The sequence below is a fragment of the Cetorhinus maximus genome, chromosome 8, assembly GCF_964194155.1.
Source record: "Cetorhinus maximus chromosome 8, sCetMax3.hap1.1, whole genome shotgun sequence".
Taxonomy (NCBI): domain Eukaryota; kingdom Metazoa; phylum Chordata; class Chondrichthyes; order Lamniformes; family Cetorhinidae; genus Cetorhinus; species Cetorhinus maximus.
In genome coordinates, this window is record NC_135886.1 from 18,620,077 (window position 1) to 18,647,537 (window position 27,461).

The 27,461-nt window shown below is 44.3% G+C and overlaps 1 protein-coding gene across 2 annotated transcripts in view; it reads left to right on the top strand.

Moving 5' to 3' along the window:
- Positions 1 to 27,461, top strand: part of LOC144683480 (TBC1 domain family member 30-like) — a 90,125-nt gene that overhangs the window by 24,154 nt on the left and 38,510 nt on the right. Inside the window, exons 4-5 of one of the 2 annotated variants that reach the window (XM_078546534.1) lie at positions 590 to 715; positions 10,424 to 10,609. In XM_078546534.1, the coding sequence (XP_078402660.1) occupies positions 590 to 715; positions 10,424 to 10,609 (312 nt within the window). The remainder of the gene's footprint in view (positions 1 to 589; positions 716 to 10,423; positions 10,610 to 27,461) is intronic. The other variant, XM_078546535.1, reaches the window with a different exon arrangement.

A 27,461-nucleotide genomic window follows, 5' to 3' on the forward strand; every position in this document is an offset into this window, starting at 1 on the left:
TTGGAGGCAGGATCCTCATTTGGAAAGCCCCAGGAACCTTGACGGCAGGCAGATAACTGCCTGATAGGGATTTAATCCTGTCGGGGCTCCTGCAAATAACCACGGCAGGGTTGCCACCAGCTTTCCAGCCGGCAGAGAGGCCGCCACTGAGGCCATTAAATTCAGCCCGTGTGTAACTCTCCTGGACTGCAGTTAGAGAACGGCGGATTGGATTGTCCGCCACCATTCTCAGCTGGATGTGACAGGATGAGCAGGTTACCTGCCTCCCCACTCAATGTAATGGGAAGAGAATCAATCAATCAATCAACTATGGGCAAAATATAATCTTTTTTGAGAAAGTACAGCTGAAACATTTAACAATTCTACTCGTTTGCTTTCTGCGCGTGTACAGTTTAAAAGCCTCAAACACAGTTCCTGTATGGGTCCTATTTGATTTATGTGCCTTCATACTGCCTTGCACATTCGTTTCTCTGAAAACAAAATGTTCAGCAAACTTTTTTTGCTTAGCATCAAGGAGCTGAGGTCCTCGATTATTGTCTCTGACTTGATCAGCTTTTTAAAACCCTGTTCATTAAATACCCTGTTGCAGGTCTGGGTAACGTTAGCAGACCATTACCTTCAAAGCATCTCCATTGACTGGGAGAAAACCAAGTACTTCTTCCTCAATGAGCAAAGAAACCTAAACGAGGATGAATTGGGAATCCAGATAGACAAGGTAAGGTATCAGTAATTGCACTTTGCCTTGGTCCCTAGTCACAAGTGTAAAGTTAATTGGAACTGAATTCAAATTAACATGAGACCTGAAATTAAAGGCAGCACCTATTTAACCTCTGTTGTAATATTAAATTGTCACAAGAATAAAACTGATCGTGCAGAGTGCACAGCGACATGTTCCTGAATTTATATACTAAAGGAGCTCTTTTAGTAAACTGCTGGGCCTGGATTTTCATCCTTGATTTTCATTTCATCGGGAAGAATTTTCCCGTTGGCGAGCGGGGGCGGGGCCCGCTCGCCGAAGCGTAAAATGATGCGGGATGATGCCGGGTGGAACTCCCAATGTCACCCCGCGTCATTTCCATTTTCAGATCGGCGGGGGCGCAGCCAAGTCAGCTGCGCGCCCGCCGACCTGTCAACGGTTCTATTGAGGCCATTGAAAAACTAATTAAAATCATTAATGGACCTGCCCGTCCAATCTTAAGGTTGGCGGGCAGGCCGGGAGCCCTGGTGGGCTTCGGAAAAAGCATGAAACCTCATCCACGGGCGGGATGAGGTTTCATGAGGGATTTAAATTTTTAATAAAGGTTTCAGTAAAAGTTACGGACATGTTCCAACTCGTGACAGTGTCACATGAGGGGACATGTCAGGGAAATTTTTCTATCATTCGTATTACAATTTTTAATTCAGAGCCAATCTCCCTGAGGCAGCACTTCCTGGCAGACGTCACGCTGGGTGGACCTTAATTGGCCCACCCATGTAAAACGGCGGTGCACCCCCAATTGGTGTGCCAAATGGGTAGTGTTAGGGAAGGTGCAGAAATAAGGAGCAGATATAAGGAAAATCAAAGCAACAGGCAACCTGAACCACCTCGGAATTTGACATTTTTTCACTTGTTCTCAAAGAGTGAGCATTAATGACAGGATTGTATTTATTGTCCCTCTCTAATTGCCCTGAGAGGTTGTTAGTGGGCCTTTTCCATTAACCTGTCGTCCTTTTGGTGATGGGGCTCCCACAATGGTGTTAGATGGGGAATTCCAGAATTTTGACCCAGAGATGATGAAGGAATGATCATATATCTACAAGCCAGAATGATGTTCCAATTATTTTTCAGTCCTTTGACTTCTAAGTAGAAAAGGTTATAGGGTTAGGAGGTGCCACATTGGTAAACCTGGAAATAATACATACTGTAGTCAAACTAGTGGAGGGAATGGCTGTTGTGTTGACTGACAGAGATGTCTATCGAATCTGTAAAGGTGGCGCAAGCTGATTTCATGAATAGTTTTAAAAGGGAGTTGGACAGGTAATTGAGAATGAAGAACTTAGAGGATCATGGATATGAAAGCAGGGATATGGGTCTCAGCATGATTGCTCCTTCAAAAAGCCAACACAGGCATGACTGGTCAAATGGTTTCCTTCTGCATTGTAAGTTTCTGTGATTCTGTGAAGTGGATTGTTCTGTCTTGGATGATGTCATACTTCTTGAGTTTTTTTGTGACTGCACGCATCCAGCAAAATGACGGTGATTCTTTACTTCTGATGTGAGTTTTTAGATCATTGAGGAGTCACATGTAGAGTATCGATCCAGTGACATGATCCTATAATCTTGGTGTTGATGCTGCTGGTCTAGTCAAGCTTCTGATATGCAATAAAAATGTTCTGGTCTTGGAATGTTTGGCATCAGCCAAATCACAGTATAGCCATATTTCAGTATGTCAGATGACTCCAGATATTGGTGTGTTTTCTTCTTGATCCCCGTATTGACCTCAAATTTACCCAGACTCTTTGGAGACATAGACTGTCAAATGCTGCCTTGAACTGGAGGGTAGCTACTCTCACCTTTCCTCTGCCATTTTGTTTCCTTAGATTTTTCCTTGGGTCCATGTCTAGATCAAGGCTGTGATGAGGTCGGAAGCCTGTGATTCTGACTGATTGAAGAGAGCATTGATTCACAAGTTATTGGTGAATAGGTGTTGCTTGATGGAACTATTTGTGACTTCTTCCATCATCTTGACTGATGATTGGCAAGAGCCTGACTGGGTGGCAATTGCCCGTGTTAGATTTATCTATTTTTGTTAAATTTATTTATTTTTTTGTGGATAGGGTATCTCAATGTATATATAAGTAATCATACTGCATGGCAATCACCTCGTTAAAGATAATTGCTAGTTAAATAGGCGATGGGCACTGTTTAGCCAATCTAAACAGAATAAAAATATACAACTGGAGCACTTTGTGTGGAAGCTACTTGGAAGTTAGTAGTACTGAGGAGCTGTTTTGAAAATAAACCAGCTTGAACCAAAAGACTAGCCTGGATTAATTCTTCCACTACAACCGCTTATTGTGAGTAACAAGGGAATCTTCCACATTGTTGGTTATGTGCCAGTGTCACAGTTATACTGGAACAGTTTGGTTAAGGGAGTAACAAACTCTAGTTCCCATGTCATCAGCACTACAGTCAGGGATTATTGCTGTGTCCAATGTCTGGACATTGTGTGGTGTGAACAAAATTGGCTGGATATTAGTACCTATTGTGGTTGGGACCTCAGAAAGAGACTGAGAATGATTGTCACTTTGGCACTTTTGATGAAGACACTTGTAAGCACATCAGCCTTGTCTTTTACATTTATTCGCTGGGCTGCACCATGGTTGAGGATGGACTATTCAGGGAGCCTCCTTACATTTGTTCTTGATTGTCCACCACCATTATCTGCTGGATCTGATAGAGATTGATTGGTTGGCACTGAATCAGCACTGATTGGTTGGCTGTAGAATCACTTAGCTCTGTTTATATTGTTTGGCTTCTGGTATGTAGTATGCTGGTATCTCTGTTATAGCTTCATGAGGTTGGTGCCTCATCCTAAGGTCTGTCTGGAGTTTCTACACACCCCATTGAACCATATTCAATCTTCCTGCTTGAATGAGATGACAGACTAAAGGTTGTTTTGAGTCTTGAGGTTACAGATTGTGGTGTATAATTCTGTTGCTGATGATGATTTCATGGTGTCTCGTAGCACCTAATTTGGCTGAATGGTTATAAACTATTAAGGGAAAAAGCCTGGGAGCAGAATGCCTGTCTAACTGACTGGATAATGTTGAACAATCTAGAGAACATGCTTAGAATTGCATAGAATATACAGCACAGAAAGAGGCCATTTAGGCATTTTTGCTGCACTTGACCTTCTTCCTACCTTTCCTTATCTAGCCCTACTGACATAACCATCTATTCCCTTCTTACTCATGCTTATCTAGTCTCCCCTTAAATGCATCTACTATTTACCTCAACCATTCCTGTGGTAGTGAGTTACCCTTTCTCACCACTCTCTCTTGGTGAAGAAGTTTGTTCCGAATTTCATACTTTTTTTTTGGTGACTATTGAAGGCCTTTAGTTTTGCTTTTCAGTGAAGTGTCTTCACTACCAAAACCACCTTCTCTTTCTCAATTTTAAACACCTTGCTTAGGTCACCCCCTCAGCATTCTCTTAAAAGAAAAGAGACCCAGCCTGTTTATTCTTTTTTGGTAAGTATAACTTTTACAAGGATGATACCAGAAATGCAATTATTTTTGTATCCTCCCTAGTGTTTTTTTTATAAATATCCTTTTATAATGTGGAGACCAGAACTGCACACAGTATTCCAAATGTGATCTAAGTAAATGGAAGAAAACTCTTTGTGATTGACAAATCCTTAGCAAGAATTCATATCAAGTTTGGACTTCAACAGTGCTCATCCCAGCACCAGGGCCAAATGTAAAGCAAAGATCATGATGGCAGAAATTGTGATGTTGTGCTACAGCTGTACTCCTCATCATTATGAAGTAATGAGAACAATTTGTAACCGTTGCTGACTGACTGATATTTTGGGGGGGGATTTGAAAATACACAGGGCCAGGACTTTCTGCTTCAGGCCTAAGTCCGGTGATGGGAGCGGGAAGCCTGAGGGACTATCTGCTGGAGAGCGGGGTGGGTGAGAAGGTCGATTCATGTGCTGCTCACCTAATTAATTATGCAGCCGGGAGGATTAGGCCATATCGCATGGAGGGGCAGATAGGAAGTTGCGCAGCCTGCCGACATGTCCGGGCGCCATGTTTAAAAGGCATATGGACAGCAAGTAATTCATTGCCCAAGACATGGTTTCTAGAAAGCAGCAAGCATCAACCCCACAGTTTGGGTGATGCTTCCTTGGAGACACTCATCCAGGTTGTGGAGGACAGGAGGGACATCCTGTTCCCCAGAGATGGGAGCAGGAGGCCCACCCGACTCTCCACAGTGGCCTGGGAGGAGGTCGGCAGGATGGTCAGTGCCACAGGGTGCAGAGGAGGATCGCCCTGCCGTGCAGGAAATGCAACAACGACTTAACCTGTACCATCAGAGTAAGTGAACTCTCTACACACTCCTCACAATTTTCTGAATCTGTCATGGGATGTGGGCATTGAGGGCAAAGTCACCATGTGCCGCCCATCCCTAAGAGCCCTTTAGAAGGTGCTGGGTTGCTGTCTCATTGCCCCACTGCAGTCCAAGTGGTCTGCTGGTAGGGAGGCAATTGCAGATTGCCGATCCAACGACACTGAAGGCACAACCATTTGAGGGGGTGGAGTTTGGAGTAGAGGGTAAGTTGCCTCTGCTGTCCTTGTCCTTCTAGCTGTTAGAGCTCGTGGGTCTGGAGGGGGCTCCCGAAGCAGCCTAGGGGACTAGCAGCAGTGCATCATTCACAGAGCACGCTCAGCTGCCAATGGGTCGGTGGTGGAGGGACTGAATGTTGAGGGTGCTGGATGGAGTGTCAAACAAGCAGCCTGTGTAGTACTGGATGGTGTCCAGTACCTGAGTGCTGTGGGAGCTACACTTATCCAGGCAAGTGGACAGTATTCCCTCAAACTCCTCACTTGTGCCTTGCAGATGGTGGGCAGGCTTTGGGGAGTCACAAGGTCACTTCTCAGCCACAGAATTAGCAGCATGCAACCTGCTCCTGCCACAGACGTGCTCACAATCCATCTATCTATCTTTACAGGAGAAGACAGTGTGCGACAGACGAGTGGGCATGCTTGATATCTGCCCACTCACACAATACGAGCAGTGGGGTGCTGAGCTGACTGGGAAGGATCGTGACCTTGCCTGTGCCGAGGGAAAGGTTGGCCTACCCCAAGCATCTGGTGAGGAAGCATGCTTAACCTCTGCAAATCAGAACCTGAGGGTGAGGCTCTGTGCAATGTAGGAGGCAGCCTAGGGAGTCACTCATTCTCTATTCTCTCTATTCCAGGTGCCAGTAGGAAGAGGGGGAGGCCAGCCCCTGCACTTGAACTCAGCCTCAGCCTCCAGGAAGCCTCTGAAGAGGACCAGGATGACTTTTCACCTGTAGAGCCATCGCCTGCACTCTCCACCATCCCAGAGAGAGAGACACCTCAGTGACTCACAGATCTAGTTTAGGGTCGAACTCACACTCTGGTGGTTACCCCATGGACACGTGTCCGCAGCAGGAGAAGGCAGTGACAGCCAAGGTCTCTGGCACTCCGAGGACTGCTGGAGAAGAGGCCCCTGCTAAGTCCGAGTCAGATGATGAGCCTCTGGAAACTGTCATAGAGAAGATGTTGGAGTATCAGCGCGATGCAGGAGAACATCAGGCAGAGGTATCAGAAGCCCTCGACAGAGGTGGACGAGTGCTCCCGCTTGATCTCTGATGTAGTGGTTCCAACATGTAAGCACATGGATGTCCCCATGGGATGATGGCGGGCGCCATGGAGACCCTGATCCAGCAAAAACATCCAGTTTCTGCTGAAGGTGGGCTCAGACCTGCACTCCATCACTGTGTGAGCTTTTGCAGAGTGGCTACATGAGAGGGAAACTGGGCACCTCTGCCTCCCTTCAGGTGCCCCTTCTCAGGAGACAGGGAGGGACCCTTGGGCACCCAAAGAGGAGGAGCATCAGGTGGACACCCAAGGGGCTTCCACCTAGGGCTCTCCAAGGGTGTCCAGGTGTTTGAAGACCTCTCTGCTTGTGACCCCATCAGCTCCAGCCTCTGAGGCTGCCAAGGGTGCACCTGCCCCAGATCAGGAGACCCAAACAAGGGCCTCGGCCCTCGGCCCTCCAGAGGACGCCTGCCAAAGTCATCAGAGACGAGAGTGTAGCAGTCAGCAGGCTGCATCCACCTCTGCTGTGGATGTTGGGGATGTACCTAGACATAGTGGTAGGGTAAGAAGATTTAAGTGTTAAGTTCACACTGATGGCACGGGTGGACAATCATTGTAAATTAGTTATTACACCCTTTGTTGGTTTTTTTTAATACATTAATCATTGCACTTCCCGGAGGTCTTCCGGGCTTTTCTTGCTGCTGCTTGTGTTATTACCCGTGTGCGCTCTCCCCGCCACCTCCCTCCCCATACCCCTTCCAGGGGGACCAAGGCTGGGTCTCTGTCTCCCTGAATGATGCCTGCATATGGAGACATTGCTCTTTGCCAAGGCTCTTGTGAGCCCTATGCGAGAAGCCTCCCAGTCACACTATTCCCCTTCCCTCCACTGCCTTTTGCAATACAGAGAGACCTTTTTGCTTGTCAGGGTAGATTACCTGGGTTCTCCTTCAGTTGCCCAGTTGCGCTGACCTTCAGCTCCGCCCGTCCGATGACCCTCCTCCCATCCAGCAATTTTTCTGTTGGGCATCAAGGGTGTTGACACCCTGACCTGCATTCGCATGAGGATGGCGTGCGTCATATTCCCAACTGTCTCCTACACCTTCCACCCTCCTCATCTAACCCACCCCGTGGGGAACATTCCGGTCTGATGCTGCTTTGAATACCATTAATGATATGCTTCCTGACGACCGTCATTGGGATTGGCGGCTCGCCATTACCCCGCTACAACAGTTGGGACCGCAAGTTCCTGCTATCATTTCTCGCTGTCGGGATTCCCCTCGTATTCTCCGCCCCCGCCCACCACGAAACCCGCCGCTGGTGGGAGGGGAAAATTCCAGCCCCCTCTCATGCTCTCTAAAGAGGGCAAATACATTAATTTCAGTGAATCTCCCCAATGTTGCAGGATGTTTGAAAAGCGCGACCTTTACACGCTACTAAGCCACAAACAGGAATATTTATAAAAATGAATCCTATTATATTTTGGATACTTCTAATACTAACTGTGTAATAATAAATATAAAGATCGGTGTCTGTACATTTACTGACATTTACTTGTGTCTCTCATACCCCCTTATCCCTGTTTTATGCTTTAAAATTGATGTGACACTTGGGAGACATTTTCAACAGTGAGTGAAACTTCAATCAGAAGGCAGTGGGCTGTGACATACATGACGTTCTCTCAGAAGTGGCGCGATCCCGCTCTAGGGGAACCTTATCGTTAAAATAGAAACAGAAAATGCTGTAAAAACTGAGCAGGCATCCTCTGTTAACAGCGTTAACGTTTCAGGTTGGTGACCTCACCCAGCTGAAAAAAATCATTTCTGTTTCTCCCTCCACAAAACGGTGCCTGACCTGCTGGGTATTTCCAGCATTTTCTGTTCACGTTTCGGATTGTCAGCACCCGCAGTATTTTGCCTTTGCTTCAGTGTCTGTTGTGCAAAATCGCTGACAATGACATTAAGAGAGGATTGTAAGCGTCAGTACGTGCACATTTATTTTCCTTTATAGCCTTCAGCATTGTGACAGGAGTTCGAATGGGTAAAGCAGCCTTTGATAAATTGCATGTTGTTGAGGATTTTGGAGTTGGCCAGTAGACCATTGTATTTTGCTTCATTTGTATTTGAATATATTAGGCTTCCACTTCACTCTGGCATAGCTATGTTTTGTTGATAATTACCAACTTTCCAGTGCAAGAGGTGATTCTGTTTCTTTTAACTTAAGAGGGTTACGGGGAGAAAGCTAGGGTGTGGGACCAAATTGAACAGCTCTTTGAAAGCGCTGGTATTGGTATGATGGGACGAATGACCTACTTCTATGATTCAATGAAGTGCACCAATCAACCATTTCTGTTAGCTGACAGTGGGGGGGGTCTCATAACTCGATAGTACGTCAAAAGATTGCTGTGTCTCTGATCCAGATTCATAAAAAGGCAGATGTTTCTACACAGTTGCTATGGTAACTGCAGTGCCCTGGGGAAGCTGCAGCTCCTGCTGAGCAGCTCTGATGCTCATAGTGGCTCAATTAAAAGAGCATGTTTTACAAACACAACCCAGATTAAAATAAGCATTCTCATCTGGTCGGTAATACTTTTCCACCCCCACAAAGACAGACCGCCATTGACAAGGATTATTTCCCACCGGCCTGAATCAGTTTTACTTTATTAAGAATAAGCCTCATTGGGCTGCAGGTGAAAAATGTGCAGATGCTGCAAATATAAAATAAAAGCAGAAGAAGTGTTAGAAATACACTGCAGCCTCGAGCATCTGAAAATAAAGGAAGCAGATTAACATTTCAGGCCTGTTTCTGACAACATTTCAGACAACATTTCTGGTGTTTATATCACATGGCTTCTTCAGCACTGCATATGGTGCATTTATTTTCAGATTGCGCTTTTAAAGTACAAAATCTTAGACAATTGGAAAAAGAACCAGAGGCAACATGAGGAAAAACTTTCTGGCCAGAATTTTGACATTGGCATGCGGGAGTGGGCCCAACACGCCGATGCATAAAATGACTTGCAGTGATGTCGGGCATGTGTCCCAACCTCATCGCGCGCCATTTACATATTACATTGGGCGCGTGTGCGCTGGAGGCAGCTGCGTGCCTGCCGAACCGTCAATGGCCTATTAAGGTCATTAAAAAACCAATTAAAAATAGTTATCAATGCTGCCCATCCAACCTTAAGGTTGGCGGGCAGGTGAAGAGCCCAGGCGGCCTTCGCGTTTTTCAGGAAACCTCATCCACAGGCGGAATGAGGGTTCCTGAAGGTTTTATAAAATTAATAATTTTTGCACAATTCACTAACGTGTTCCAGCTCATGTGACACTGTCACATGAGGGGACATGCTGTTTAAATAATTTTCAACTTCCCTGAGGCAGCTCCGTGCCTCAGGGAGATTCCTGCGCTCTTTAGTGCGCATGCGCGAAAGAGCGCAGGCCCCGACTCTCCCTCCTCCCTCCCACCCACACAGGTAGCGCTACAGGCTGTGCGTCACGCTAAGGCCTGCCCATGTTAAATGGCAGCACACAGCTGATTGGGGGCAGTGATTTAGCCCACCCGACATGCAGAAAATTCACCAAATAGTTGGGATCTGGAATGTGATGGAGGCAGATTCAATCGAGACTTTCGAAAGGAAGTTAGATAATTATCTGAAGGTGGAGAAAAAACATTTGCAGCATTATGGGAAAAGGCAGGGGAGTGGGACAAACTGAGTTGCTCTCACAGAGAGCCAGCATGGACATGACGGATTGAATGGCCTCCTTCTGTGCTGTAACCCTTCTATGATTCTATAAATCTCACTCCTTCGGGCTGTAAAAATGTATAAGTTTGGGGTGTGGAGAGTTCACCTTCATCTGTTCAGGTTGTGGTATATGGGCAGTGTCAAAACGTTTGGAAGCTTGCAGGAGTGTAGAGCAGGACTGGGAAGAGATAGAAAGGAGAATCTAAATTAACATTGGACCCACTAAAAGCTGTTGCACTGTTTGGTTTAAGGCAAAGAAAATTAAATCCAATAATGGCCCGTGTGACAGGAGATGAATTTGTTGGTTTGTAAAACTGACTTTGTTTTCCATGGATCTCTTGTTTTAAGGATCTGCGTCAGTCCAGCTCTAACTTCTACAGTGGCTCTGATGTGGCACAATTCCACAATGCACTAAAACGACTCTTACTAGCCTATGCTCACTGGAATAAGAGAATCTGCTACTGTCAAGGTTTCATAATACCAGCAGCAGTCATTCTGATGGTGATGGAAAGGGATGAGGGTGATGCATTAAAGGTAGGTTACAACACTTTTAAAATGTCTTATCTTAGAAAAAGTCACAATTCATCCTTTTTCAGTTTTCCCCATTTATGGTTTGGTTGCTCGACTCCAGCTGAGGGGTAGGAAAAGGCCCTCATGCAGTGGGGTAAGGACTGTTATCACTGTCTTTAAAATCTGTACATCTTCTTGATAAACAAAAACTCACATTTATACAGCACCTTTAATGTAGCAAAGCTTCCCAAGACGCTTCACGGGGGCAAATATCAAACAAAATGATATGGAGACATTAAGATTTTATCCACTTGTATTATCCATTTCCCTGGAGGAGTGAAGCCCCAACAACATTCATGAAGCTCAGCACCATCCAGAACAAAGCAGCCCGCTTGACCCAACATCACAGTCACTACCTTAAACATTCACTCTGCGCGCAGTGGCAGCAGTGTGTACCATTTACAAGATGCACTGCAGCGACTCACCAAGCCTCCTTCGGTCGCATGTTCCAAACCCATAACCTCTACCACCTAGAAGGACAAGGACAGGAGACGCATGGGATCATCATATCTGAAAGTACCCCCCCCACCCATGTGACACACCATCCTGTCTAGGAACTACTAACATGTTATTTCACTGTTGCTGGGTCAAAATCCTGCAAAACTCTCCCTAACAGCATGGTAGGTGTATCTATATCACATGGATAGCAGTGGTTCAAGAAGGCAGCTCACCACCAAATTCTCAAGGGTAATTAGAGATGGGCAACAAACACTGACCTAGCCCGCGACACTCGCAGCCCAAGAGCGAATAAAAGAAAGGACACGTGAGCAAAACTTGGTCAAAGAGGTGTTTCTTTGGACGCAGCCACTGAAGGGGAGCATGGATTCCTGGTGGGAATTCCCTGAGCCGGGAGTGCGCTCTTTTGCGCATGCGCATGAAAGAGCGCACAGATCTCCCTGAGGCAAAGCGCTGCCTCAGGGAGATCGGCTCAGGTTTGAAACATTAACTGAAGATGAGAAAAAAAATTACTGACATGTCCCCTCATATGCCACTGTCACATGAGGTGGGACATGTCAATTTCTTTTATTTAGAGATTTCATACAAGTTTTAATAATCTCGTGAAACCTCACCCCGCCCGTGGATGAGGCTTCATGTATTTTCAGGAGCCCGCCTGGGCTCCCAGCCTACCCGCCAACCTTAAGGTTGGATGGGCAGGTCCATTAGTCACTTTAATTACTTTTTTAATGGCCTTAATAGGCCTCTGACAGTTTGGCGGGCACGCAGCCGAAATTCTAAATGACGCAGGGTGACGTTGGGATGCACGCCCGACATCACCCCGCGTCATCTCACGGGTTGGCGAGCGGGCCCCAGCCTCCACTTGCCGAACAGAAGATTCTGCCCTATGTTCTTGTCTTCCCTTCCGCCATTCCAAATAGAGGAAATTCTTTAATGCCTCCCTTGATCTCTTTTTCCCACCCCTCCTCCCCCAATTCTTTTATATATGATTATCCTACCAAGCAGTTAATGAGCTGCAGAAGCTGTGGGATAAAGGTAGTTCACTGGGATCGGTTTTCTACTCTGTCAGAATTTCCTGCAAATCCACCAGATTAGCTTTTATGGTCTTTCTGCATCCCAGAATAATATGAATCACTACGGACCTGTGTTTCTAGTACTTGCATCGACGATGATGGCAGGAGAGTAGCTGCACATATAGGTTCCCCATCGGCAATAACAATATCATTGGAAACAACCTGGTTCAAATTCAAGAACAGCAGCGATCTTATAATCTACAATAGAGCTCTACTGGATACATTGAATAAATCAACCAGTAGATGGAAAAACTTTTGCAGAAATGCAATGCACCACAAGTGAGTCACTGGAAATGTAAACATTAACAGGAAATTGTGTGGTTTTAGTGTGAATTCCTGATTTATCTTTAAAATGCTGGGCTAATAAGGAAGAGGGACTGTAAAGGGGATGACCTATTATGTAGTCCAGTAACTTCAATTGTTTTTAAGGATTACCATTTAACTTAGGGTTGAGAGATCAAAGATATACATGGCTGTAACGTTGGTTGTTATCAGGTGCTAACAGGTCTATTAATGCTCCAATGCGGTGGGCAGGAAGTAGCAGACGTTTCCATCTGGGAGTACACCAGGTGCCATCTTGGGAAAGGATAAGAACGTTGTACAGTGTCCATGCCTGAAATAGGCGTTGAAAATGCAATTTTTGGTGCTTAATGCCTGTTTCAGGCCTGCACTGCCAGGCTGGTTTGCCTCAGTAAAGCCAGATCTTGGGATCAACTGCTACGGAAGAGTTTTTGAAATTTACTTAGCTGAACATGGAGCCGTAGGGAGCAGGAGTACATTCCAACAAAGAAGAATTCCAATGGGAGGAACCCCACTCCGTGTTTAACTAAAAAAGTTAAAGATAGTATCAAACTTGAAGAACAAAGCATACAATTGCGCAAGGATGGGTAGCAGGTCAGAAGATTGGACAGAATATAAACAGCAAAGAATGGCTAAAAGATTAATGAGGGAAAAATTGGAGTACGAGAGATAGCTAGCTAGAAATATAAAAGCAGATAGTATGAGTTTCTATATATCAAAAAAGAAAAGAGTTAACGATATGAGCATTGGCCCTACTGGAAGTGAGCCTGGGAAAATAATAATGGAAAGTAAGGAGATGGCAGATTAATTGAACAGATAATTTGCATTGGTATTCACTTTAGAGTGAATACCAGTAACATCCCAGAAATAGCTGCAAATCAGGAAATGGGAGGGAGGGAGAAAACAGAGTGCAGCTGAGCTAGCTGAATGAAGACTTGGGGCTGAATCTTCGGCTCGGCAGTGGGGGCGGGGCCCGCTCGCCGAGGGGTAAAATGACGCGGGGTGACGTTGGGCATGCGTCTCGATGTCACCGCGCGTCATTTAGATTTTCAGTTCGGCGGGTGCGCAGCCAAATCGGCTGCGTACCCGCCAAACTGTCAAAGGTCTATTAAGGCCCGTTAAAAAGCAATTAAGGCAATCAGCTGAGCTGCCCGTCCAACCTTAAGGTTGTCGGGCAGGCAAAGAGCCCAGGCGGCCTTTGCATTTTTCATGGAACCTCATCCACAGGCGGGATGAGGTTTCATGAATGATTTAAAATTTTCAGAAAAATCTTTCTTAAAATGAATGCACATGTGACAGTTTCACATGAGGGAACATGTCATAAAAACTTTTACAACACTTTATTAGACTGTTTAAACTTAAAACTAATCTCCCTGAGGCACCTCCGTGCCTCAGGGAGATTCCTGTGCTTTTTCGCGCACATGCAACCACTCCCTCTCCACCTGCACAGGGAGTGCTCAGCGCTTCCGGGCACGCGTCACGCTGGGCGGGCCTTAATTGGTGAGAGATTGCAGAGCTGTGAGATTCAGTGATATGGGTGTCCTAGTACATGCACTGCTAAAGGTTAGTATGCAGGTACAGCAAGTAATTAGGAAAGCTAATAGAATGTTGTCATCTGTTGCAAGGGGAATTGAATACAAAAGTATAGAGGTTATGCTTCAGTTATATAGGGCACTGGTGAGATCATATTTGGAGTACTGCGTTTAGTATTGATCTCCTTATTTAAGGAAGGATGTAAATGCATTGGAAGCAGTTCAGAGGAGGCTTACTAGACTAATACCTGGAATGGGCAGGTTATCTTATGAGGAAAGGTTGGACAGGCTAGGCTTGCAGTTCTGTTGAAGGGTCATGAGGACTCGAAACGTCGACTCTTTTTTCTCCACCGATGCTGCCAGACCTGCTGAGTTTTTCCAGGTAATTCTGTTTTTGTTTTAGGCTTGTATCTGCTGGAGTTTAGATTAAGAGGCACCTTGATTGAAACCTTTAAGATCCTGAGGGGTCTTGACAGGGTGGATGTGGAAAGGATGTTTCCTCTTATGGGAGAATCCAGAACTAGGGGTCACTGTTTAAAAGTAAGGGGTCACCCATTTGAGACAGATGAAGAGAAATGTTGAGGGTCTTGAATCTTTTGAACTCTCCTCCTCAGAAGCAGAGTCTTTAGATATTTTTAAGACAAAGGTAGATAGATTTTTGCTAAGCAAGGGGATGAAAGGTTATCGGGGGTAGGTGGAAACGTGGGGTTGAGGTTAAAATCAGATCAGCCATGATTTTATTGAATGGCGGAGCAGGCTCAAGGGGCTGAGTGGCCTACTCCTGCTCCAAATTCGTATGTTTGAGTGTTTTTCCAGAACCTACATTTAAAAAAAAAAATGGGACCTCCACTCAACTGCCTTCCCCATAACACCCCGATTGCCTCTCCCTGGACTCCAAGATCCTGACTCCCTGATTGTCGTTCCTTTCCCTGGCCGTTGAATCCTCCTCGCCCTCCTATATCCCAATTCCTGGCCTGAGTGTGCACCCCCTCCCCCACCCCCAACTCCTGCCTCTGAATTATCTGATTTTCATTGACTTTAGCAGCCAGCTCTTTGAGGTGACTTTGGAGTGGTGGAGGGCATCTTGAGCCTCACCATTCAGGCATAGAGTTCATGCCCTGCATTGCTTGCAATGAAGCACACCTGAATTCTCTATCCCATAATATTTCTGGTAATGTTTTTTCTTGATATAGATGAAGTATCTTGAGGGATTCAATGGTCAAAATGTTTATTCACATCACTATTTGGCTGCATGGCTAAGGGCTTTGATCATCAGAGTGAGAAATTGCCAATGACGTGTTCACCAACTGAATTTATTCCCTGCACTGCAGCTCTCTCTATCTGTAAACCAGTCACAACACAGACTCTGCACAGAGCCAGACTGCAGTTCCCCTTCTCGTTCACTAACACACTTACTTAGAGTCATATAAACCATTAAGGCGACATTTGGCTATAGTCGTTACTGTTGGAGTATTGTTGGATCAGTTTTTGCTAAGAAATGAAAATGATACTCCTCAGTTTCTTGGGAACATGGGCAGCCCCTCGAGTCTGTTCTACCATTCCCACAAGATCACAGCTAATTTGTAATTCGATTCCCTTTACCTGCCTGTGATCCACGTTCCTTCATGATCAATAACATATCGCTTTAAGTCTTAAATTTAAATTGACCCAACATTCCGGCCTTTTGTGAAGAGGGTTCCAGCTTGCTTGTTGTGAATAAGTGCTTTCCAATTTTCCTTCAGAATGGCCTTACTCTAATTTTTATTTTTGAAACACACCAATGAAAATAGCTCTATCTGTATGTCCTCCGTTAAATCCCTTTTACCATTTTAAACACTTCGGTCAGACCAGATGCAGTCTTAAAACGCCAGCGAATACAAGCCAAATTTATGCAGCCAGTTCTCATAACTTAACAAAAAATAAAAAATACCTGGAAAAACTCAGCAGGTCTGTCAGCATCGGCGGAGAAGAGCACAGTTGACGTTTCGAGTCCTCATGACCCTTCAACAGAACTAAGTAAAAATAGGAGAGGGGTGAAATATAAGCTGGTTTAAGGGGGGTGGGGGGAGAGAGAGAGAGAGAGAGAGAAGGGTGGGGGGTGGTTGTTGGGACAAGCAAGCAGTGATAGGAGGAGATAACCAAAAGATGTCACGGACAAAAGAACAAAGAGGTGTTGAAGGTGGTGATATTATCTAAGAGAATGTGCTAATTAAGAATGGATAGCAGGACAAGCAAGGTACAGATAGCTCTAGTGGGGGTGGGGTGAAATAAGACTATAAGGGCATAAGAGGTATAGATAAATGATCGGTGGAATACATTAAAAATAATGGAAATAGGTGGGAAAAGAAAAATCTATATAAATTATTGGAAAAAACAAAAAGGAGGGGGAAGAAACGGAAAGGGGGTGAGGATGGAGGAGGGAGTTTAAGATCTAAAATTGTTGAACTCAATATTCAGTCCGGAAGGCTGTAAAGTGCCTAGTCGGAAGATGAGGTGCTGTTCTTCCAGTTTGCATTGAGCTTCACTGGAACAATGCAGCAGGCCAAGGACAGACATGTGGGCAAGAGAGCAGGGTGGAGTGTTAAAATGACAAGTGACAGGGAGGTCTGGGTGATGCTTGCGGACAGACCGAAGGTGTTCTGCAAAGCGGTCACCCAGTCTGCGTTTGGTCTCTCCAATGTAGAGGAAACCGCATTGGGAGCAACAAATGCAGTAGACTAAATTGAGGGAAGTGCAAGTGAAATGCTGCTTCACTTGAAAGGAGTGTTTGGGCCCTTGGACAGTGAGGAGAGAGGAAGTGAAGGGGCAGGTGTTGCATACCTTGCGTTCGCATGGGGAGGTGCCACAGGAGGGGGTTGAGGAGTAGGGGTTGATGGAGGAGTGGACCAGGGTGTCACGGAGGGAATGGTAACCCTTTCAGGCTCAGTACCGTTCTGATGAATCTGTGCTGAACCCCCCCCGCCCCGTCCTCCATAACTAGAATAGCATTCCTGAGGTACAGTGCCCAAAGCTGGATGGGGTTTGACGGAGGCAGTGTACAACAAAAACGTATTAATGACACGAAATTGGGTATACAGGACAAGATTTCAATTTGCAGGTGACACGAAACTCAAAGTAATAAATGGTGAGGAGGACAGGAACAGACTTCAAGAGGACATAGAGAAGCTGGTGAATGGGCAGACATACTTTGGCCGGAAGAATGAGGAGAGGCAATGTAAACTAAAGGGTACAATTTTAATGGGGATGTAAGAACTGGGAGACCTGGGGCGGGTACTTAACGAATCTTTAAAGGTGGCAGGACAAGTTGAGAAGGCTGTTAAAAACACATATGGGATCCTTGGCTTTATTAATAGAGACCTAATAGAGTCCAAAAGCAAGGAAGTTATGCTAAACTTTTATAAAAACATTAGTTAGGCCCCAGCGGAGTATTATGGCCAATTCTGGGCATCAGACTTTAGATGGGCTGTCAAGGCTTTAGAGTGGATACAGAGGAAGTTGACTAGAATGGGCAAAGGTATGAAAGACGTCAATTAGGTGGCGAGACTAGGAAAATGGTGGCCGTTCTCCTTGGAGCAGAGAATGTTTGGAGGGGGTTGATTAGAGGTGTTCAAAAGCGTTAAAGTTTTTGATAGTTTCTCCTTACTTGCTCTATTTCCAGAAGGAAGAGCATCGATAACCAGAGGACACAGATTTAAGATAGCTGGAAAATATACCAGAGGGGAGTTCAGGAGAACTTTGTTTTATGCAGTGAGTTGTTATGAACTGGAATGCACTGCCTGAAAGCAGATTCAGTACTAAATTTCAAAAGGAAAGGGGATAAATACAGATTCTTGAAAGGGAGAAAACAGCAGGGGTACAGGAAAAGAACAGGGTCGGACTAATTGCATGGTTCTTTCAAAGATATAGCACAGGCCTGATGGATGAATGGCCTCCTTCTGTGCTGTATCATTCTGATTCAGATTGCTTTATTTACCTGTGCACTAGCTTCTAATGATTTGTATATGTGAACACTCTAATCATTTTACTCCTCCATCTATTCTCTCATCATTTAGAAAATATTCCAATTTGTTGTTCCTGGTTTCAAAATGAACAATTTCCTACTGCCCCACATTGAGCTCCATCTTTTTTAATTAATGGGATATGAGCAGCGTTGGCTAGGCCAACATTTATTGCCCATCCGTAATCACTCTTGAGAAGGTGGTGGTGAGCTGCTGCCTTGAACCACTGCAGTCCATTAGTGTACGTACACCCACAGTGCTGTTAGGGAGTTCTATGATTTTGACCCAGCAACAGTGAGGACTTGGTGATATGGTTCCAATTCAGGATAGTGTGCAATTTTGAGAGGAACTTGCAGGTGGTAGTGTTTCTATGCATCTGTTGCCCTTGCCCTTCTAGCTGCTAGAGTCCTCAAATTTGGAAGATGCTGCCGAAGGAGCCTTGGCGAGTCACTGCAGTGCACCTTGTAGATGGTGCACATGCTGCCACTTTGCACCTGTGGTGGTGGGAGTCAATGTTTAAGGTGGTGGATATAATGGCGATTGAGCAAGCTGCATTGTCCTGGATGGTGTTGAGCATTTGAGCTTCTTGAATGTTGGTGGAGCTGCACTTCTTTTGGCAACTGTAGCTCCAACAATTCTCTCAACCATTGTTTTGCTCGCTCATTTAATCTCGTGCCCCATTGCAACTTCCTGTGCACAACTTACTGTGCCTTCTAACTTTGTGCCATCTACAAAGTTGGATATACAACTCTATTCCTTTATTCAAGTAATTGATATATATGAAGAAAATGTGAGATTCTAGTCCAGATCCTTGCTGAATGTCACATTCACCAATCTGTGGATTTTCCTTTTTTCTTGATCTCTCGTGTGGAACCTCATATGTCTTACGGAAGTCTTTAGACAACAGCCGTGACACTGCTCCATCAACTGTGCTAGTGATCACATCAAAAGAATTCAACTAGATTAGCCAAACTTGGTTTACTTTTCACAGATCCATGCTGACTCTCTCTGCGGAACTCATATTTGCCCAATTGCTCAGTCACTCTGCCCCTGATCACAGACTCCAGTAACTTCCTAACTACTGATAAAGTAACAGGTCTGTAGTTACCTGGTTTCTTCCTCCCTCTGTTCTTAAAACATTTGCAGCTTTTTAATCCAACGGCATGATTTCTGAAGAGAGCTTTGGAAAATTATGACTAATGGACCTACAATTTCTTCACCATCTTGTATGGATGGAAACCATCTGGTCCTGAAGATAGATGTCTGTCTTAAAGCCAATATTTCCTTCCTTGCCTTTTTTTTTAACTTTAAATCCAATAACTTCCTCTCCTTGGCTAATTTTAATAGGTCTGTCATTTATTTATTTCTCATTTTAGCCTTGCCAACACCTGTATCTAATGGACCCAACATTTCCCGTTACTACTCACTCTCGATATATTTATAAAAACTGATACTGCGAGCTTTGATATTCTTCACTTTTTAAAAAAAATTATTTTCCTTTTGTACCTCTTGTTGTTTTCTTTATATTCCTTTGTGGATTGTGACAGCCCTCCCCAGTCCACTGGATTTGCAAATTTTCCTTGCCGTTGTGTAAACCTATTCTCTTAAATTGATACTTGTCCCTTACCTTGTTTGTTGACCATAGTTCTTTATATACACAAGTGGAGCTTTGGCTTTTATGGGGGAATTTACCGGCTTTGTATTGTGCCATAGACTTTGAACACTTCCATCTCTGAATCCCTGTATAATGATGCTACATCTTGCAAAAAATTGTACATCATAGCGATTTGATTGCTTCTGTTACTACAGGTTGAAGAGGTTTTAATTTTATCTAAATCCTTTATCTGAAATAAATTTGTTCCTCAAGTAAAGAAATCTCCTTTGGCATTTAATTCCCAGGTACAGTGGATTTTCAATTTAAGCTGGATTCTGAGGAAGCTTTAAGAAAATCCTGAACATTGGAAGTTTGAAATGAAAACCGGAAATGCTGAAAATGCACAGCACGTCCATCAGCTTCTTAGAGAGGATGGCTTAATGTTTTAAGTGTGATCTTTTTCTTCACAATTGGCCAGTTCAGACAGAGGACCTCACCCAAAAAAAGTAACCCATCTTTCTCTTTGAAATGCTGATTAACCAGGTTGTGCATTTACAATCTTTCTGTTTTTAACCCCGAAGACAACTGTCAGATATAAGCTTGTTCAGTCGGCACTGATTCTTATGTCTGTATCTGTAAAATACAGCCATCTTGCTACACTGGTACTATTACTAAATCAAAACCACTCTATTTAAGTCATTTAATGTTTGAAAGAGGGCAGAGAGCTTTGATTCAAAACAAATCAGTGAGACAGTGTCCGTTTTCTGCAAGGTGGCAATATTCATAAATCATCCATGGTACACATAATGCGCTGGAGGGTATTTTGTATTATTACTGTGTTCCTGGCTACGTAATGAGACTGTCTGCCGCACTGGTCCCACGGGAACAGCTTACAGTTTTGCATTATAGTGGGGACATGAATCGCCTCCGTGCATCAGGGAAACACAATGTATCTGCGCCTGATGCTTCTGTTTATCCTTCCGTGTGTTGCATGTGCCCATTGTGCTCCGGTTAGTGACTGAAGCCAACTGACTTTAAAGTGGCCCAATATGATCATGTGGTATCTAAATACATCAACGTTCTGTTCTGCAGAATGATAGTGCAGGGACAATGCAGGGAGGCAAATAATGCAGAGAAGCATATAAAATTTCAGCCTGTTGTTATCCACCTGCAAATAGTAAGTTACAGTGTGTACTCAAGAAGGGATAGTCGAAGTATATAATCTTTTGCAATCTTCCTCTGTTGCAAATGGTGCAGGGGACTGGAAAAGAGAAAGGGCTGGTATTTATTTTGTAATTCATTCATGGGATGTGGGCGTCAGTGGCAAGGCCAGCATTTATTGCCCATCTTTAATTGCCTTTGAAGGTGGTGGTGAGCCACCTTCTTGAGCCACTGTAGTCCACGTGGTGTAACTACACCCGCAGTGCTGTTAGGATGGGAGTTTTCGGATTTTGACCCAGCGACGATAAAGGAATGGTGATATTTAATGGGATTTTCCAGCCCTGCTGTGGTGGGGCCCACTGTGAGGAATGTGGTGGACCAGCCAGAAGTCCATTGACATTTGGCAGGTGGGGCTGGAAAATCCTGCCATGGTTTCAAGTCAAAATGGTGTGCGCCTTAGAGGGGAATTTTAAAATGGTGGTGTTCCCATGCTTTTGTTGCTCTAGATCTTCCAGGCCAGCAATCAGCAAGTATCTTTACCTGAACAGCCTTAAAAAAAAAGAAAAAAAAAATTGCCCAAAATAAAAACTATTGGGAGCCACAAGATGAAAATTCGCCATTTCTAAATCAAATACTCGGCAAATTGCCTCATGACTCTGGAAGAATGCATAATTTTCATATACCTGTATAAAATACATGTATTCAATTTATATATATATATATCAATAGAAAAAAAATCAACACTAAAATAGACCTAACTCTGAATTATCACATTTTTTGACTATAATTTTTTTAAAGCGATCTTTAAAACAAACTTTAAGACACGTAAAATTAAGAGAATTTAATTCGGCAATTGATTCGTGTGATTTTAAAAAAATCTCAGAACATTAATATTTCTGAAAAGGGAGACGCTCTGCTGAAGCTTTTCGGCTTGGACTCATCAGGACCAATGCAAGAATGCTAAATTTCAAATCAATTGATACTACAGGAGAAAAGGGGCGCTGGTTGGTTGGCAAGTTGACTCGAATGGTAACGCCCTGGTCAATCAACTGTTGCAGCTCCTTATGCAGTGACTGCCATTTCCCCCAGCCAGTATTTTCACTGTTCACCTTCTTTTAACATGTCTTGGCAAGATGACCCTTCTTCTTGCAGCTGTAGCACTCTGCCTTCACAAATGGACAGTTCTGTGCCCAATGTTGGCCTAAGTAGTGGTAACAGGACTTTGTCATACCATTGCTACTACTAACTGCTGTTGTTAGGGCCTTCTGCTTACTCAGCTACAGCTTATTTAATTTGATAGACAACTGGTGTTGTGAACTCTGACTTCTCCTGAGTCATATTCCACCATGCCCAAGGGCAATGCTGTTTGGTAAGCTATGTCGAAAGCAACGTCAACAACTTGCTGCGCATGTGTTCACTTTCTAAACCACACACACATCTATCCTGTAATGCTCCCTTTTGAAAATTGTCCAAAATTACAATGAATGGGCAGCTTTTTCAAAGCCACGATTAAGTCTCCAATGTTCTCACGGGTGACTGACTCCTTGCTCCAACCTGATAGCTTTTAGCAATCTCCGATGGCTTGGGATTGGTGTGCTGCTCAAGCTTACACGAAATGTCTGACAGCAGTGTATCTTTTGGCTTAACAGGGGTGAGCAAGTTCTTGCGGTTTCAAACACTTCTAGGCCTGCTTCCGTCAAAAGGATTGCCCTTTTCCTTTCCTGCACTGCCTGATTAACAGCTGGGTTATCAGGATCATCAAAGGTATTATTAGCAGTGAAAAACCTCTCTTGCCACTCCACATATAGATTAAAGGACTCTCGGCTGTGGCTATACTCTCCCAGTTACCCAATCATACTTGTTGATGTGGTCATCTTTGAAGGTCATTGCACCCACAGTCAGACTTTTTTCTAAGATCAAATTTGTAAGCCTACTTCTCAGCAAAAAAAAAACCTCAGTGCTAGAAGCTTCTCCAACCAAATTTGTTTGGCTAGAGAATCCATAATTCAATCCTTGTGGCCAGACTGTGATTTCCTTTCAGGACAAAAAGAAATTGGTGCTTGTACATGGAGTTCACGTAGCCAGCTAAACTGGTTTAGTCCAGTTTGATTTATGTGCATACATACACAAATGTACCAATGAGATGTTTGTCGTTTTTTGCAAGATCTGAGAATTTTATTATATTGCCCCCTCTGTTGGGGAGGTGAAAATAAAGTTAGTTCAATAATGGCTGCCAGCTGTGAATCCACATGTTAATCTTTTCTCAGTGCAATACACAACAGAAAGATGGTGATGAGGCTGAGGTGGAATTTTCTTCTGCATTTCATTTGAGAATATCCTTCCTAAAGGTGTCTCCATGTATTGCCTGTGTTGGTATCAGTATCGTATATATGTAGGAGTGTCCTATGGAACGGTCTAGATGGCTGTATTACAGGAAGCCAGCAAATCTGTCCAAGGGCAGAATTGTCGCTTGTGGACACCAGTGGTCTGCTCGATGAGGGCACTAGTTGGACTGTGGATCTGATTGTAACACAGTTGAGCCATTGCTTTGAGCCATGAGCCAAGCGTGCTGGAAAAAACCCTGTGTCCCCACAGCTAACCTCTCACTTGCTGTACAAAGGCAAAATGTTGAGGGGTGCATGACTACCACGATGTGAAAGCAGTATGGCAGCTGGCAGGGAAGCAGGCACAGACCTGATGCAGTTCTTATGATCACACAGTAGTTCCATATGAATGGAATGGAAGCCCATGCGATTCCTGAAAGCTTTGGTGTTGTCTGAAGGAGCCAGTGAGGAAGCCTGATGGAAAGCCTGCAACCTGTGTGAGCCATTAACTCTCACCCTGCTGCTTCCTTTCATCCATGGAAAGCATTCACTGTTGCAAAAGCATTTTCCAGCCTGTAGGCATGAACTGGAGACTGACGAACGTCTCCTCTGAGAGCTTCAAAGAAGCTAAAGGCAAGATTGGGGTGCTGCAATGACTTTGGGAGGAACAGAGAATTCAGTGCTGCCTGTGGTATGTGGGTTGCATGTCTTGTTGCAGGAGTCAACATAGCTCGATAAGTCACCCTAGCGAATCACATCCTTCACACTGCTGCTCCATGAATTGCAGCCAAGATGCCGAGGGTCTATATACTCTGTTAGGAAGTTACGGATTTATGTAGGTGTGTCTCCTTCTGTCTGATCTCCTGTGGCTGAACTTTGTTTTCTTCTTCCTCCTATTGCTCCACCTCCCCTTCCTCCTGGTGTCTTTACTGGAGTTGAATTTCCAGAAGGTTCTCTCCACAAAGAAAGCGGGGCGTGGCCAGAAAGCCACTTTGTACGGCCACTTTGAAATAATTGAATGAACAAATAAATCACCAATAGAAGCAAAATATTTCCCAAACCTTTGCAATGTTTTAGCTTAGAGAATCAAAGAAGTCTAGAATGGTCAGAGCTCAAAAAGAGATTATTCAGCCCATTGTGCCATGCCAGCTCTCTGTAAGCAACTCAGCTAGTCCCACTCACCTGCTTTTTCCCCGTAGCCCTGCAAATTGTTTCTTTTCAGTTAATTATCCCATTCCCTTTCGAAAGCCACAGTTGCCTCGGTCACACTCGCATTGCTGATCCTAACAACTCGCTGCGTTTTTAAAACCAAAAAAAAATTCTCCTCATGTCACCTTTGGTTATTTTGCCAATCACCTTTTAAATCCCGGTCTTCTGATTCTTGACCCTTGCACCAGTGGGAACGGTTTCACTGTATCTATTCTGTCCAGGCCCCTTCATGCAACTGAAGACCCCTTTAAAAAATAGACTGGAACTCCTGATGTGTACCACACATAGTTTGCAAGCAGGTTGATTGAATTGTTGGTAGCAAAATGGACAGAGACGAAAATGGTGTTGGAGTCCTGGCTACCTAAACTTAATCCTAATTTGCATCAGTGAATGAGGCTTCCACCTGTTTCTGGTTAAAATTCCAGTGGTGAAGTGGATTTTATCAGTCTAATTACTTCATGTGAAATATATATATCTTTAAGCGTTTTTGCGTCAGCTGACGTACTGTGTGGCTACAGTTTAGTGATTTGCAAATTGCCTATTTTTATCTGCAGTGTAGGCAAGTCATGATTCGAGCAGGATATTTCCTCATAAAGCAGTTGAGTGTTTTTCAGGATTTATTTGTATTTAATTTCTTTGTAGAGCAGAGGAAGAATTTCACGCTATGGTCTTGCAGCTCCCTTATTAGAGAGCAGATGGGTTTTTTTTTTTGGACGGTGTTCTGTTTTTCTATTCCCCTTCCGCCATTTATTTTCTTCAGATATGTCAGTCTTATTCTTTTTTTTTAAGTGATCCAATCCAACTTCCTGTTTATCAATAGAAATTTCTTCCTCAGTGAAAACAAAAAGCTGATCAGTATTTTCCTCATTTGGAGTATTACGAATCTCTAGAATTCTCTACACCAATGGGCTGTGGTTGCTCAGTCGATGATGATATCCAAGACTGAAATCAATAGATTTTTGGGAATCCAGGGATATGGGGATACGGCAGGGCAGAAGATTTCTGGTAGAAGTTTAGGCATTAACTTTATTGAATGGCGGAGCAGGCTCGAGGGGCCATGTGGTCCACTCCTCTCTCGTTCTCACATTAACCACTGCCTCCTGTGTCCTCCAGCAGTTTAGTCAACAAAGACACAGAAAGAGAGACCATAGCATTAGGCATGAAATATTTACTGAGTGCTACATGATCTATGATTGCTCGGCTCAGCAATGCAAGACACACTGCAACAGCAGTTTCATTTTTTTTCCCCCGCACGTCCTAAAACATGGCACTAATGAAAAAGGCAGTGCTCAGTGAGTACTAAACTGTACGGACTGAAAGATCCCGGTTTAATTCCCAATGTATGGAATGTTAGCTGAGCCCAACAGGATTCTTTATAGAGGTTGGCATTGCTGCAGATGACCTCCAGTGAGGTAAAGGAGGCGATAGTTTGAAATGGATGACATCAAATCATTCCAATTTTCATTCCCATTAACTTCAACAGAAATGAAAATTGGGAGAGACGGGATCTCCGTCTTAAATGGGAGACCCTTAATTTTTAAACTGTGTTCCCTAGTTCTGGCCTCTCCCGCAAGGTTAAACATCGTTTCAGCATCCACTCTGTCAAGCCCCCTCAGGATCTTTATATGGGCTGAATCTTCCAGTTGGCGGGGCCTGCTCACTGACACGTAAAATGACGCGGGGTGACATCAGGTGTGCGTCCCGACGTCACAGCGTGTCATTCAGACTTTCAGTTCGGTGGGCGCGCACCCGAGTCGGCTGTGCACCCGCCAACCTGTCAACGGCCTATTAAGGCCATTAACAAAGCAGTTGAAGTCATTAATGGACCTACCTGCCCAACCTTAAGGTTGGCGGGCAGGCCGGGAGCCCTAGCGGGCTTCTGAAAAAGCATGAAACCTCATCCACAGGCGGGATGAGCTTTCATGAGGATTTAAAAATCTCGCAATATTTTAAAATAAAAGTTATGGACGTGTCCCAACTCGTGAAAGTGTCACATGAGGGGACATGGCAGGGAAATTTTTTTTCTCCGATTTATTTAAAGTTTAAAATGTGAGCCGAACTCCCTGAGGCAGCACTTTGCCTCAGGGAGATCTGTGCACTTTTCCGCGTGCATGTGCAAAAGAGCGTACTCCCAGTTGAGAGAATCCCGCCCCGCCCGCATAGCGCTTAATTGGCCCGCCCATGTAAAATGGCGGCGTGCCCTGGAAGCCAACCCACTCCCACTCCCAGACTCCCCCCAATAAGATCACCTCTCATTCTTCTAAACTCCAATGGATACAGGCCCAACCTGTCCAACCTTTCCTCATACGATAACTCCTTCATCCCAGGAATGAGTCAAGTGAACCTCCTCTGAACTACTTCAAATGCAATTATGCCCTTTCTTTAAATAAGGAGACCAAAACTGTACACAGTGCTCCAGATGTGGTCTCACCAGAACTGTAGCAAAACATCCCTACTTATATTCCATTCCTCTTGCAATAAATGACAACATCCCATTTGCCTTCCTAATAACTTGCTGTACCTGCACCTAACTGTTTGTGATTCATGTAGCAAGAAACCCAGATCCCTCTGTACCTCAAGAGTTCTGCAATCTCTCTCCATTTAGATAATATGTTACTTTTCTATACTTCCTTCTAAAGTGAACAAGTTCACATTTTCCCACATTATACTCCATCTACCAAATTTTTGCCCACTCACTTAACCTATCTATATCCCTTTGTAGACTCTTTACTTCCTCTTGATAATTTACTTTCCCAGCTACTCCCTTTGTATCATCAGCAAATTTAGCAACTATACATTCGGTCTCTTCATCCAAATCGTTGATGTAGATTGTAAATAGTTGAGGCCCCAGCACTATCCCTGTGGCACTTCCGTCGTTACATCTTGCCAACCTGAAAATGACCCATTTATGCCTACTCTGTTTTCTGTTAGCTAACCAATCTTCTATCCATGCTAATAGGCTATCCCCTACACCTTGAGTACTTGCCTGACAAAATTCTAACAATCTTAGTTTTGAATTTTGAATTTTTTAATTGGTCTAGCCTCAACAGCATCTTGGAAGGGAGAGTTCCTTTGTATGAAAAAGCACTTCCTGACATCACCCTTGAATGTCGAAGCTGCAATTTGAAGGTTATGGCACCTTACATATCCAACAGAGAAAATAGTTTCT